The sequence below is a fragment of the Meles meles genome, chromosome 6 (assembly GCF_922984935.1).
Source record: "Meles meles chromosome 6, mMelMel3.1 paternal haplotype, whole genome shotgun sequence".
NCBI classification, from domain to species: domain Eukaryota; kingdom Metazoa; phylum Chordata; class Mammalia; order Carnivora; family Mustelidae; genus Meles; species Meles meles.
This window is the reverse complement of record NC_060071.1, coordinates 109,433,815-109,447,294: the sequence shown is the minus strand read 5'-3', so window position 1 is coordinate 109,447,294 and position 13,480 is coordinate 109,433,815. Positions and strand designations below refer to the sequence as shown.

The 13,480-nt window shown below is 45.3% G+C and overlaps 1 protein-coding gene across 1 annotated transcript in view; it reads left to right on the top strand.

Annotated features, from left to right (window-relative positions):
• The first annotated feature begins 9,459 nt into the window (after positions 1–9,459).
• SLC35F4 (solute carrier family 35 member F4) overlaps positions 9,460–13,480 on the top strand; it is a 239,394-nt gene continuing 235,373 nt past the window's right edge. Inside the window, exon 1 of the mRNA XM_046007315.1 lies at positions 9,460–9,793. Coding sequence (XP_045863271.1) covers positions 9,691–9,793 — 103 coding nt within the window. The 5' untranslated portion in view covers positions 9,460–9,690. The remainder of the gene's footprint in view (positions 9,794–13,480) is intronic.

The window sequence follows — 13,480 nt, the reverse complement described above, 5'->3', positions numbered from 1 at the left end:
TGAATTTTAAAAATATCACCCCCCTAATAAGATAATATATAGTTCCATTCATACCTAAAGACCATTTATCTAACCCCATCCCCAGGACCCCCAAAATGAGTGTTAATATTCTAAATTTGACTGGATGGCAAATTGCATAAGTAACCAGGTACTGAGCATACCAGAAATATAATTCACAGAAGACTCTGGAAAATAGGCCTGTTAGGTTTCAGACCTTAGGTTAACAGCCCTTGAGCAGTGTCCCTCTGTCTGCTGAGTCCAGGGTTTAACTAAGGGACGACAGAAGGAAAAGAGGATGAGGGCATGATCCGATTGGAAGGGTGAGGGGAGGGTGGGGATGGTGGCGCTGTCATAAAGCCATACTGGAGAAGGTGGCATCATGCCCTGTCAAGAAAAGATGATTGCATTGAGGAGGGCTGTCGCCAACTCACCAGGAAGCCTTTGGACCATTGGCTTAGGCTCTCTAGCTTTAGATTCCTCATTTATAAACTTTGCTCTAAGCAAGTTGTTCCATTTCTGGTCTCGAAATAAGTCAACCTTTCTTGATGCCCTTTCTTCCAGAGAGTGGTCCTAATGAAAGATTTTCTTGATTACAATGATTTTTCAGTCCTGAACGTGTTTTGATAGTCTGGTGTGTGCCAGGCTCTCTGAGAAGCTCTGGCCACACTGTGATGAACAAAACGGCATCCTTGCCTCTGAGGAACTGAAGTATACAGTGTGGGAAAGACCACATGGTGTGGGAAACTATCTGGAGGGGCAGATCCTAGGTCTTCCAGGAAAGATGGTGCTCAGAGCAGGCTTCCCAGAGGAGAAACATCTTTGGAAACAGCTGAAGGAGGAGTAGCACTGCTCAGGTGAAGCGGCATTTTTAAGTCCCATCCAAGCACAGATAGTCTGACTCCATGGAGCCAAGAGATTGTAACTCATCACTTAAGCCCAGATAACTGTGTGCCTACAGTACTTTGTTACCTTAAAAATCTGAAGAGTTTAAGATTGCTTTGAGATATTACAGAACTTTTCATGTACACGTTGTCATGGAGCCCTATTTTATTATTTATAAGAACATGAAGAGCCAGAAGAAGAGACCTTTAGTCGGACATCATCAGATTTACCAGAAAGGATATAATTGTGATTACTGAGATTAACATGGAGGCAAGTGGCACTCTCCAGCACAGTGCATGTAAAAACCCAGCCAACACTGCTGAATAGAGCTAGAGCAGGTTTTAGGGTTGGTCATGTGTGTGCATGTGTTTGTGTGTCTATCCATTTTAAGAGTAGGAAAGCCATCTATTAGAAAGTTTGGAAAATGAGAAAATATTCTTTTAAAAAATTATTTATTTATTTGTCAGAGAGAAAGCATAAGCAGAGGGAGCAGCAGGCAGAGGGAGAAGCAGACTCCCTGCTGAGCAAGGAGCCTAACATAGCACTTGATCCTGGGACCCGGGCACCATGACACGAGCCGAAAGCAGACGCTCAACCAACTGAACCACGCAGGCATCCTGAGAAAATACTTTTATTGTGTTTTTTTTTTTTTTAAAGATTTTATTTATTTATTTGACAGGGAGAGATCACAAGTAGCAGAGAGGCAGGCGGGGGGGGGGGGGTGGCAGGGGAAGCAGGCTCCTTGCTGAGCAGAGAGCCCGATGTGGGACTTGACCCCAGGACCCTGAGATCATGACCTGAGCTGAAGGCAGAGTCTTAACTCACTGAGCCACCCAAGTACCCCTATTGTTTGTTTGTTTGTTTGTTTGTTTTTAAGGTTTTACTTATTTATTTGACAGAGGGAGAGATCACAAATAGGCAGAGAGGCAGGCAGAGAGAGAGAGGGAGAAGCAGCCTCTCCGTTGAGCAGATAGCCTGATGTGGGGCTTGATCCCAGGACCCTGAGATCATGACCTGAGCTGAAGGCAGAGGCTTTAACCCACTGAGCCACCCAAGTGCCCCTGAGAAAATACCTTTAATTCTATTATTCTAACAATCACTTTTTGAGTTTTGAATATTTTAATATTTTTCCTAAGGTACATAAGCATGTTACTGAGCTGACCATCCTTTGGCATCAAGACTGACTGACATGACGACTGCTCTACCTTGTAGACGCGAGGGTGTGGGAGCGCCAGCCTCTCAGTGCAGCCCCTTAGAACAGAACGGAGAACTGATCACCTGGCTCCCAGCTCCCGCTATCACATGTCTGCCCTGCATTGCATGTGTCCCCTGCACTTGCAGGCTGCATGCGGGTTCGATCCAGGTGGATGCACTTTCCTGTCTCAGCATCAACAGGGAAGCCCTGGGGCAGGAGGCTAGAGACACTGGGCATTGGCAGGAGGTGGGGAGCTGCCGGGCTGTGTCCGTGTGAAGGTGATGGGAGCCCCACAAACAGCTGGCCACTGCAAAGGGGAAGCAAGAGCAATGAACTGAGGCATGAAAGGTATTTGCTACAACCTTCTCGCTTTTTCTCTTGTACTCTTTCTGGTAAGTGAGGAGCCTCCTCCGACAGCCAGGTAGCCAGAAAAATTTAAAAAAGGCAAACGTCTACTTCAGTACTGATGGTCTGCCTTATCCCAGTGTATTGCTGAGATAGGGCTAGGGATGAAATAAAACCTCGTGAACAAATTTCTTGCAAATGAATAGTTCTTAAAGCTAAAGACAAAGTCATTCCTGAGATTGCTTTTGGCAATTGTTACTCAAGATGTGGATATAGTGAATATATAGGTATTCTAGACTCTTTCTGCCGTGTTGATACATTGTAATGAGTTTTAAGTGTTCTGTTCTCTGATTTCCCATACCACGCATACCGTTTCTTTCCAATTCTTTCGTCCTCACAATTGTTTATTGATAATTGTTTCAGAAACCGGTGAACGTACACTTAAACACGCGTAGTACGCCCTTGGAAAATAAAGGATAAAGAAAAGACATGAAAATTAAATATGGTGTTTTGAGAAGGAATTCAGACTTGTTTTGATTTTAATGATTTCAGTAACCAGAATTTAATTTTCAGGAACTTTTATGGGTCACAGTCATCTTGAATGTTTATGGTCCTCATGCCAGAGGGAAGAGAGAACTCTGAGTGACTGGTACTAGCTCACTCTGGCCAGGATAGGATCACTGTCCTTTTCGCTCACTACAGTCAGTCACGGACCCCACACTCCCCACCATACAACCACAAGGGGGCAGAAAGCACAATTCTGTGGGATACCTAAAATAAAGGAGACCCAGGGATATTTGGCGAATAGTACCAAGACTACCACAGCAGGTCTGACATTTTTAGCAGATAATGTTACAGAAAGCCTTGTGAGATAAGTAATATGTGGTAGGTTTGACGCTGTGGCATGCCTGGGATTTTTAGATGCTGAAATTAAAGTCTTATTTGTAAAGTGAATATGTAGCAGGTTTGAACATATAACCATCAACACAACTGTTTAAAAAGGTTAAGTAAATCTTTATTAGCCAATAAGAATAGTGGAAAATGCAGTCTCCACGTTCTTGGGGCTCCCCTGCTGCAGGCTTATGCAGTCAGGGGAGATCTTTGGCTAAGCTCAAGCATCAGAGAGACACACTGGTTTTCAGTCCTCTCGTCTCTGCTGAGATGTGTGCTAGCCAAGCCCACATTCCATGTCTGTGGGGCTGGCAGCTCTGCTGCCTTTGGTCTAAGCCTGAAGCACCAGAATCTCTACTGAGCCTGGGAAGCCCAAGCCTAATGGCCTAGCCTCCCTCAGGGTACCACCCTGTGATCTCGCTGAGGCCATTCTGCTTCCCTGGGGCATGAGCATCAAGCAGGACCAGAGTCCCTCCCATTCCTGGGACCAATCACCTTTGTGCCTTATCAGCCTGAAGCATATATTCTCTGGGTTCTCCTGCCTTCTCAAAGAACAGGAAGAATGGCTGCCCCAGAGCATCTACTTTTTCTGCAAAGCACTTAAATTCTGCAGTTCACCTACTCCATTGGTCTGCCAGTGTGATGCCCAGATCTGCCTCGTGCGATTGGTGTCATGGTTGAAGGGTTTCAAGGAGACTCCTGACAGCAATTGATACAGAAACTCCTAAAAATATGAATGAAATGTTCAAGTGAATTAACTTTAGTAATAGATAATGGACAGGGCAGGGTAGGGTTGGAAGAAGGACATTGATATTTATTGTGCACCTACTATGTACCAAGCCTTGGTTTAAAAAAATTTTTTTTAAGACTGTCTTTCTTTTTCTTTCTTTCTCCCTTCCTTCCTTCCTTCCTTCCTTCCTTCCTTCCTTTCTCTTCTCTCTTTCTCCCTTCCCTTCCCTTCTCTTCCCACCTTTCCCCTCTATTCCCTTCCCCTTCCTTCTCTTCCCTCTCTCCTTATTTACAGAAAGTATGAGTGGGGAGGGGCAGAGGGAGAAGGAGAGAATCTTAAGCACGTTCCACACCCAGTGGGGAACTGGACTCAGAGCTCAGGCACTTGACCCTGAGATCATGACCTGAGCTAAAGTCAAGAGTCGGAACTTAACCGATTGAGCCACCCAGGAGCCCCCTTAGTAAGGTATTTTCATATGTTATCTCACTTAACCATAACAGCAACACTATTAAGTAGAGAGTTGGAGCCCATTTTACAGATGAGAAAACTGATGCTCAGAGCATTCTACATGTCCATAAAACTAAATAATAATGCCATTTATGATGTTTTTTTATGCCAACCATTGTTGTAAAGTCTTTATGAATATAAAATCATTTAAATCTTCACAATATTCCATGAGGTAGATATGATTAAATTAAAAAATAGGTAGATATGATTAAATTAAAAAACCCAACCAAATAAAATTAAAGATCTAACTGGTTTTATTAAATAGCATCTAGGATGTAGAAGGGAGGTTCCAAGAGTTGTACAAAATGGGAAGGTTTTTATAGAAAGGAGAGTGAGGCAAGAAGTTTTTAGTAGAGGAAGAGAAAGGATTGTTTCTGTCTAGGGCACTTTCCCTTAGGAGGGAGGGGCAGGGAGTCTCATTAGGTAGATTACCTCCTGTTCCTTTCAGGGATGGAGGGGACCCATGGGACAGAATCCTCATTGGTGTTGATCAGAAAATTCCTGACTGAAGAAAAGTTAAGACTACATTTCTGGGGGAAGTTGAAACTGCAGTTAGATTAGGTATTAAGTCCAGATTTGATGACTTAGATCAAGTGACACCATTTTGGGCCTGTTGTTTTCTTTTAATGGCACCATATTCTTATTTTGCAGATGAGAAAATTGAGTCATAGTGTTTAAGAGACGCACTCAAGATCACACAGCTAGAAAATAGTGAGACCAGATTTGACCCCTGGCAGTCTGGATTCAAAGTCCATGCTCTAAACCACCCTGCTATATGGCTGAGGGAGGAGGTGAGGAAAAGGAGGGAGAGAGGGAGGGAAGGGGGAAAGGATGGAGGGAAAGAGAGACAGACAGAAACAAACACACACACAAACATACACACATCATAGATAGATTCTAAAATTTGAGTGTATTTGTTGAAACTACTTCAGAGTATCTCCAAAGGATTTCAATGTTTTTCCAAGGAATCGAGCCTCAAAAATAGTCCTGTGTTGGAGCCTGGTACCAGAAGTCAATGAAGAGTAGACTCTGCCCTGATTTCTTAGACAGATACTGAGTGCTGGGCCCCCAGCCACTTTCAGTCCTACCAATGACTGAAAAATCAAATAGCAATGCCTAACATTGACCAACATTGGAATAGAAAGGCAGGATCAGCTTTCCAAATGTGGCAGCTGATGACTTAATGGTTAAATGCTCAAAACAGCTTTTCTGAAAATGGAACATGAAGACTACATTTTTTTTTTTTCTTTCCAGATGCTAGTGCTTATCACCTGGTTGGCTAGATGCCAGATGCTTTTAAACACAAACACCGTGCAAACTACCTGGGGTCATATCTGTAAATAGTGCTGATGATTATACAAGGCAACATTGGCCCTTGGGTATTAAAACTGAAACATTCTTGGCTCTCCAAACAGCTAAGTTACTCTTAGCTCACGGAGCTGCGTACATTACAGTAGATTCCCTTCTTTCAGCACTCTTTATTGGTAAGTCCAAAGAGGTGGTCAAAAAGATGAAGTGACTTGTTCCTGTCATGGCAAGAGGACTAAAACCCAGATTTTCTGGCCTCCAGCTGCTAATCATAGTAAAGAAGACTAGATTCCATACATTTTATTTTACTAACTCTTCCAAAGTATAAAGGCTGTTGTGGTATTTTAAAATGTTTTTTTTTTTTTTTTTTTTTTTTTTTAATGACAGAATACATCTTTGAATAGAATTTATGCTCAATGATCATACTTAGTTTTTAATGTTATTTCTTGGCATACTTATTTTATCATTAGACCCGAAGCTGTAAGTGATTATCACATAAATTATTTTACAAATGATATGGCATTTTTTTCTTTTACAACACAAATGGTAAAGTTTTGTATACTCAATTAGTATAAATACCTAATCTGACTCGGTCAGAGGATCAAAATAAATATGGCCCAGATATTAAAACTCACTTGGAATCACAGGCAGATGCTTTGTGCTAATGCACTAAAAATATTCCCGCACACAGACCAAATTTTTCTTTCTTTTTTTTTTTTTTAAAGATTTTATTTATTTATTTGACAGAGAGAGAGATCACAAGTAGGCAGAGAGGCAGGCAGAGAGAGAGGAGGAAGCAGGCTCCCTGCGGAGCAGAAAGCCCGATGCGGGGCTCGATCCCAGGACCCTGAGATCATGACCTGAGCCGAAGGCAGAGGCTTAATCCACTGAGCCACCCAGGCGCCCCCAGACCAAATTTTTCTAAATTGAGTTGTGATTTACCTGGAAAATTGATTTATTATTTAGTTTAATAGGGAAATTGGCTATGTAAACCAACTACTATGAAGAACCGTTTTTTGAGTCAAACAATTACTTTTGGTCTTCATTTGTTTAATTGTACTTTTCCTCATTTTTTTCAGAATAGATTTGAGGCACACTGACACTTCACATTTTGTAAATTTGAATTTTTGTATTGGGGTTTATGAAAACTGGTAGGCTGAGCAGACAAACACATAAAAATGTTTTAAAAAATTCTCTTCCCCTCAAAATAATTTCTGTAAATTTTTATGATCTACAAAGTAACATTTGAAAGGTCAAAAAATTGTTATTATGTGCAACAAAGTGTGCTTATCATTAACAGAAATTACTTTTCATTGTTGATCAATTTATAATTGTAAAATTTCAGTTCCATTTTAAAAAAAAGTGTGTCCAAAATGGTGGCGTGTCCTTGCATTTGCTGTTTTAGTCGCCCTATTACAGATGATTACAGAGGCATTTGTATTTTAAAAATTAATATTTTATTTAACATTTAAAAAATTAATTTCCAGGTCAGTCCGAGATTTTAAAAATAATTTCTTTTAGGAAACAGACTCTTGTGGGTATAATATTTACATTATTTAAATTTATGCAGAATTTGTTGTTTGTATGAATGATGAGATTCAGTTAAGTACATTTCTAACCACTACTCTGGAAATTTCTGAAAACAAAGTGAAACTAGGAAAAAGGCACCAATTTGCACAATAAGTGTAATTTAGAACTCGAGTACATTATGGTAAAATAAGTTATAAGCATTAATAGGACAAAACTACTTGTTCTTAAAGTGTGTGCATATTCATATTCCTGTTACATTAGGTTTTTGCTTGAGTAGTTTCTTAGTTTCTTTCTCATTGAATCATCTATATATTAATATGCTATCGATTTTGTTATTAAACACATATGATGTAATACAGGCAAATTTGTTTTCTAGAAACTTTAAACAAAAAGATGTCTTCAAGTAATGGGATCAACCCATTTTACCATGTACAGTGCATGCATTTTGTATAAGGTTTGCCACAGAAATAAAAAGAAAAATAATACAAGTAACAAAAGTGTGCTGAAGATCACTTTCTGCAGTGGGGGTGAGCAGCAGAGTGTAAAGGCATAATCCTTCCATTTTTGCTTTAAATGTTTGGCTCCTCACCACTGCACCAGACTTGCTTTTCCCTTTAAGTTCATTTTGACCTTTTAGTTCCCTCCATCTTCCCATCTTTCCTCACCCAGAAAGCAGGTGTGGGAGGAAATCGGTTTCTTTATGAACCCTCCTCCCAGCCACAATCCTTTCAGATCCACTCCAATCTCAGGATTCTGTGCTAGGCTTTGTGTCTGGATGAAAACCCTTAACGCATTGTGAAATTTAATACTGCATTTTCATATGCTTCAATCTCATTCATCTTTTAAAAAGTTTGCAACATTTCTTCCCTCTTAAGGACACACATACAATGTGGAAATGCTTGAAGGCAGAAGGCTGTGCGATAGGTTCTTTGGAGGTTTCTGAGGGGTCTCTGAAGTCAATTTATTCTCCCCCCTCACCCTCCCCCCCCCACCTAAGTTTTAGAAATGTGAAATCTGGCAGGGACCTCTTCAACTGGGTCTGGGTGGAAGGTGAACGTAAGCTCTAAGCTGATGAACTCACCCCCGACCCCCATCCCCCCCCCCACCCTTTCGTTTCGGAGATGAAATTTTGAAAATTATATTTCCCTCTACGAAAAGAAGAATCATCCCCTCTGCTCCCTGATTTTAATCCTGTGGGTATCTCGCCAAAACCGAAGAGGCACACCTGAGGGGAGGGTGTTCACTCTGACACGGAGCTTCAAGGACGTTCTAGACCCAGGTGGAAAGTCTCTAGACTGGGGCCCAAACTTTCACCCGTCCAGATATTTACAGTGTGAAGGGCTTCCCCCCTGATGTTTTCGGCAATAAAGGAGACAATAATTTCTCCTACGGGCATTTGAAATGGGCCAAACAAACAAACTGAGTCGCAGCTGAGTCTCCCAAGCCTTTGATGTTTTCGCTGGGGGCTGAGGGTCGGGATACGGACTGTCAGACGCGGACCCTCAGACTCGAAGGCTTCATTGTTAAAGTCTCCGTGTCTGCAGTACTTGGGTAATTACTTCACGTACCACCTGCTGAGGTCTCATTTTTTTTTTCCCCATTTCTTAAGAAAAGACTCCCTGTCGTCTAGGCAAGTTTCGAGAACTGATTAACTCTGGGGAACGCTTGCACGTCTGCTGACCCCAGGTGGTGTAGACGCCAAGCTTGGACCGAGACCTCACGGCGCCCCCGAGGTGTCATCTCCCCGAGCGACAGTGTGCACCTCTCACATCAACACTCGCTTCCGCTTGGGTCCCTTCCATCTCCACCCCTCCCCCTGAGCCCCTGCCACCATCTCTCACCTTCTCGTCTCCGCCCATGCCCCCGGACCGAGCATCCCTTCTGGCAGGTGGGGTTGCGGGGATGTCCAGTCTTCGGGGAAGGGGCGCAGAAGGGTTAACGAGGAAAGTCTGCGGCCAGGTGGGGCGCCCACACCCGCCCCGGCCGCGGTGGGCGTCGGAGGTGAGGGGGCGCTGTTCGGGCAGCAGTGCGCCGGGCGGCGGGCGGGAGAGCTGCCAGGCTGACGGAGAGGCCGGCCCGAGTGGGGGCCGCTCCGCCGCCGCCGCCGCCGCCGCCGCCGCCGCCGCCGCCGCTGTGATGCGGAGCCGGTGCTGCGCGGGGCGGTGGAGTCAGAGCCCGGGCGCGGGAGCACGAGCTGCAACATCAGCAGTGGCGGCGGCGGCGGCAGCACCTGCACCAGCTCCCGGGCCCCGCGCTGCGCTCTCCGCCCCGCCGCGCCCGGGGCCGCCGCCCCGCGCTCTCTATGGATGTCAAGGCGGCCCCCAACGGGGTGGCTACCATCGAGGACCGGATCCTGCGGATCACCGGCTACTATGGCTATTATCCGGGTTACTCCAGCCAGAAAAGTAAGACGCCCCGGGGCTGCCTTGCTCCGGGCGCCGGAGCGGGTGGGATGCGGGAGGACGCGCCGTCCGGACACCTGCAGCCCTGCCTGTGCCGCTAACGCTACCCTCTCCGCGGTGGGGCCGCTGGGGCGAAAAGTATGTCCGCGGTCCTCGGGGCTGCACCACGAGAGGAACGGGGGCCCGGGGCCGTCTACGCCCAGGAGTTTGTTAACAGGCGCAGCCTCGGGGTCTGAAGCGCAGGGAGGGGGGGACCCGGTGAGCGCTCGTGACAGCCGTCGGCCGGCTCACCTCTGGCTTCTCTACGACCGGGGGAGGCTGCCATGGCTGTTTCCTTAGTGGAAAGTCAGCCCTAGATGCTGCGCTACCCCCCTCCCAGCCCCTGCTGGGTTGCCGGGCTGCGGGCCGGGCGCGGGGCACGCAGGCTGGGTGGGCTCAGGGGTGGGGGCGGCCGAGCCAGAAGTGGGTCCCGGCGCAGGCCGGCTTGGCTGGTTCACTCGGGCTGTCGAGACGCTGCCAGCGCGGGAATTACTCCTGCTAAAATGTCTTTGCGGGGTCCTCCACCCTGGGCAGAGGGAGAATCTGCTCGGGTCTCCGAGACCCGCGCCCACGACTGGGGGTGGGGTGAGTGGAAGGGGGAGGTGCGACAGGGCCACGCGCCCGCGCTGCCCGCGCTGCCAGCGCTGCCCGCCGTACGTCGCGGCTACCTCTGAGCCGGAGGAGGCTTCTGAGCTCCGCACAGGCTTTCTGCCGGCTAAGCCAGGTCGTGCGGTGCTGATGCTTTCACATTTCTGGGGCAGTTTTGGGGGGAGGGCGGTGAGGCGCGCTCTACTCTGCCCCCTCCCCCAACACACAAACCCACTGGCTACCTTTGCTGGAATTAGTTCAGCCAGCGACCAGGGCGAAGCTCATTTTTCTCCGAATTGGGGGACTAGTTGCGGCTTAATTCCCATGCAGGTGGGATTTCGCTTTTCCTATATCGATGTTTTTCTGTCGCAATAGATGGAGCTTAATTGATGTTTTTGCTGTTATTTTTAACTGGAAACCTTGCAAGAGCCTGGGTGCATTTCTGATTGGTGTTTTTCTGTGACATTTTGGGGTCCGATCAATGTTACGGTTTCTCTGAAGCAGAGCCCTGCCTGATACGTAGATGAGAAAACACTTTTTTTTTTTTTCATGGAACTTTTCCTCCCACTATGCTCCATCTCTATTTAATAATAATTCAAGAGCTTTGTTCTCCTAGAGATATTTTCTCATTTAATATTTCATTTGGTTTCAGGAAAGGCCTGTCTGATTTGGATGGTTTCTGTCTAGCTGTTTTTAGAAGCTTACATTATTCATTTTCCATACAAAAGTAATTATATAGTGTTAGAATTTTCTGGAAAGAAAATAACACACTGTGGAATGCAGTTTGAAGTCTTTGTACTATAGACTCAGAAACTTCTTTTTTCCCCCATTGGCAAAGGGTTTCTTTTTTAACCCTAGAAACTTCCGTGGAGGCACTAGTATTCCTTGCGGAGATTACTTGAATTTTACCTTTAAATATTTTAATTAGGAATGATGGGACTTTGGTTGCTTAAAGAATGGAGAAGTGGTCTGTGAAATTACAAGACTCAGAGTAGTTTATTATTGTAATTTTTATAACAATGGAACTTTGGTTAATAAAGAAGAAACCAAATGGAAGTTTTGCTTTTGGGGTGCCTGGGTGGTTCAGTGGGTTAAGTCTGTGCCTTTGGCTCAGGTCATGATCTCGGAGTCCCGGGATGGAGCCCCGCATAGGGATCTCTGCTTGGCAGGGAGCCTGCTTCCCGGCCCCCACTCCCCCACCGCCTGCCTCTTTGCCTACTTGTGCACTCTCTCTCTCTCTCTCTCTGTCAAATAAATAAATAAATAACTTCTTAAAAAAAAAAAGAAGTTTTGCTTTTTTAGTGGAAGAAATAACAGCATGTTTGCATGTACCTGAGAATGATTCAATAGAGAAAGACTAATCAATGATGTTGGAAAGAGAAGATATGGAATCTATTACACACACAAAAAGGACATTTCGTGGAGGTAGGGCTGAGGATGTGCATCCAGGTTTTGGAAAATGGGTAACCGAGATGGCAGGGGTCAGTTGAGGTTCTCTTTTGTTGCTTTAGTTTTCTCCAAAGGGGAAGCAAGGAATCAGTGGAGGGTGAGGGTGGGAGAGGGGGTGGTAGTGGTTGGAGGAGAGAGAAGGTGTGAATAGTTAAGTAGGGAGACCCAACAGACTGGGGAGGTGCAAGAAGGTTGTCTGGCTGCCTTACCAGGCCCATGTCAAGTTTCTGGCCACAAATATAAAGTGAGACTGGTCAGGAGGTTTTTGTATTCATGGATACCATGAGACATGGAGCCTGTGAAGAGAAGGATTCAACCAGAGCCGCAGATTATGCAGTGGGTATAATAAAATAACAGGGGCCAGAGGGTAAAGTGAATGCATGGAAGGGAGGTATTGCTGTAATGATTGACCATAGCATCTAAAGCTGGTAAACAGATCGGTGGCTGGCAATCTCAGTGGGATCAAAGTGTAGCTGAAGGTAGCTGGAAGACAAGAGGTGGTGGTCAGAGAGAGAGAGGGATGTGCCGTAAGATGTTATTTCCATTAAGTCAAGTCAAAGGATAAATCAATTCATGATTTATTGCATTCCATAATTGATATTTCTGGGGTGAGCCTTCTTTTTGTGTTTGCATAAGGAGGCAGTATGTTGATGTGTAGAAAATTAAGCCCTAGTGGCTTGGAGATTGATTCTAGTCTTAAACCTGCCAGGAACTGGCTCCGAGGTCTTACGGGTGTACATCAGTTTCCTTGTTTGTGAAACAGAGTGTAGAAGTTGCTGTCTCAGAACAATGACGCAGTAGGTCGGCTTTGACAGTTCCTGCCTCCATGCAACAGTCTTACTTCGTAATCCCTACTGTGTTTACTTTGCCTCTCTGTACCTCACCTTCCCTCTCAGCTGGGGACCAGTTACCTCTGTTTGTTTTCTGTCTTTGGCACCTGTTGGCCTTGTTCCCTAAGCCCCACTAGTGACCAGGTTCTGTGGTTGTTTACTGTTAGCAGCTGCAATAGTAAAATTTCTTCCTCTTGCTCTGATCCCAGCCCTGACCACCCCATCCCCCAAAAGAACTCTACCAACGTCTGGCTGTTTTGGATTTCTGACGTCCCTGACTGCCGCTGTAGACTTTGGATGTTTCAGCTGTCTCTTCTCACCTGCCTTTCCCTGAGCAAGCTCACTCAATCCCATGGCTTCACCATCTCCTATGAGTCTGTATATTTAGGTCCTCTTTTCCTGAACCTGAGTCCATTTCAGATGTCCTCCTAGAATTCCTACCTAGATGTCCTCGAAGCATGTCACACATAAAACTAAATTCATCAGCCTGTCCTTAAAAAGAGACTTTTCCTTCTTATTATGCTTGCTAGTTTCCAATATCTGCATCTAACCAATTGCCTGGAAACCTAGAGTTATTCTGAAATCTCTACCCTTTTTTGTTACGTATATTCAGTTAAGAAGTCCTACCTGTTCTTCCCCAAATATGTGTTTTTCCCTCCCTACTGGTGCTGCCTTAGTTCTATCCATCACATCTTTCCTCCAGCCTCAAACCCTTCTAATCCATTATGCACACCTTAACCATATTTAATTCCCTAAAGTGCAGATCTGTTCATCTCCCATCCCT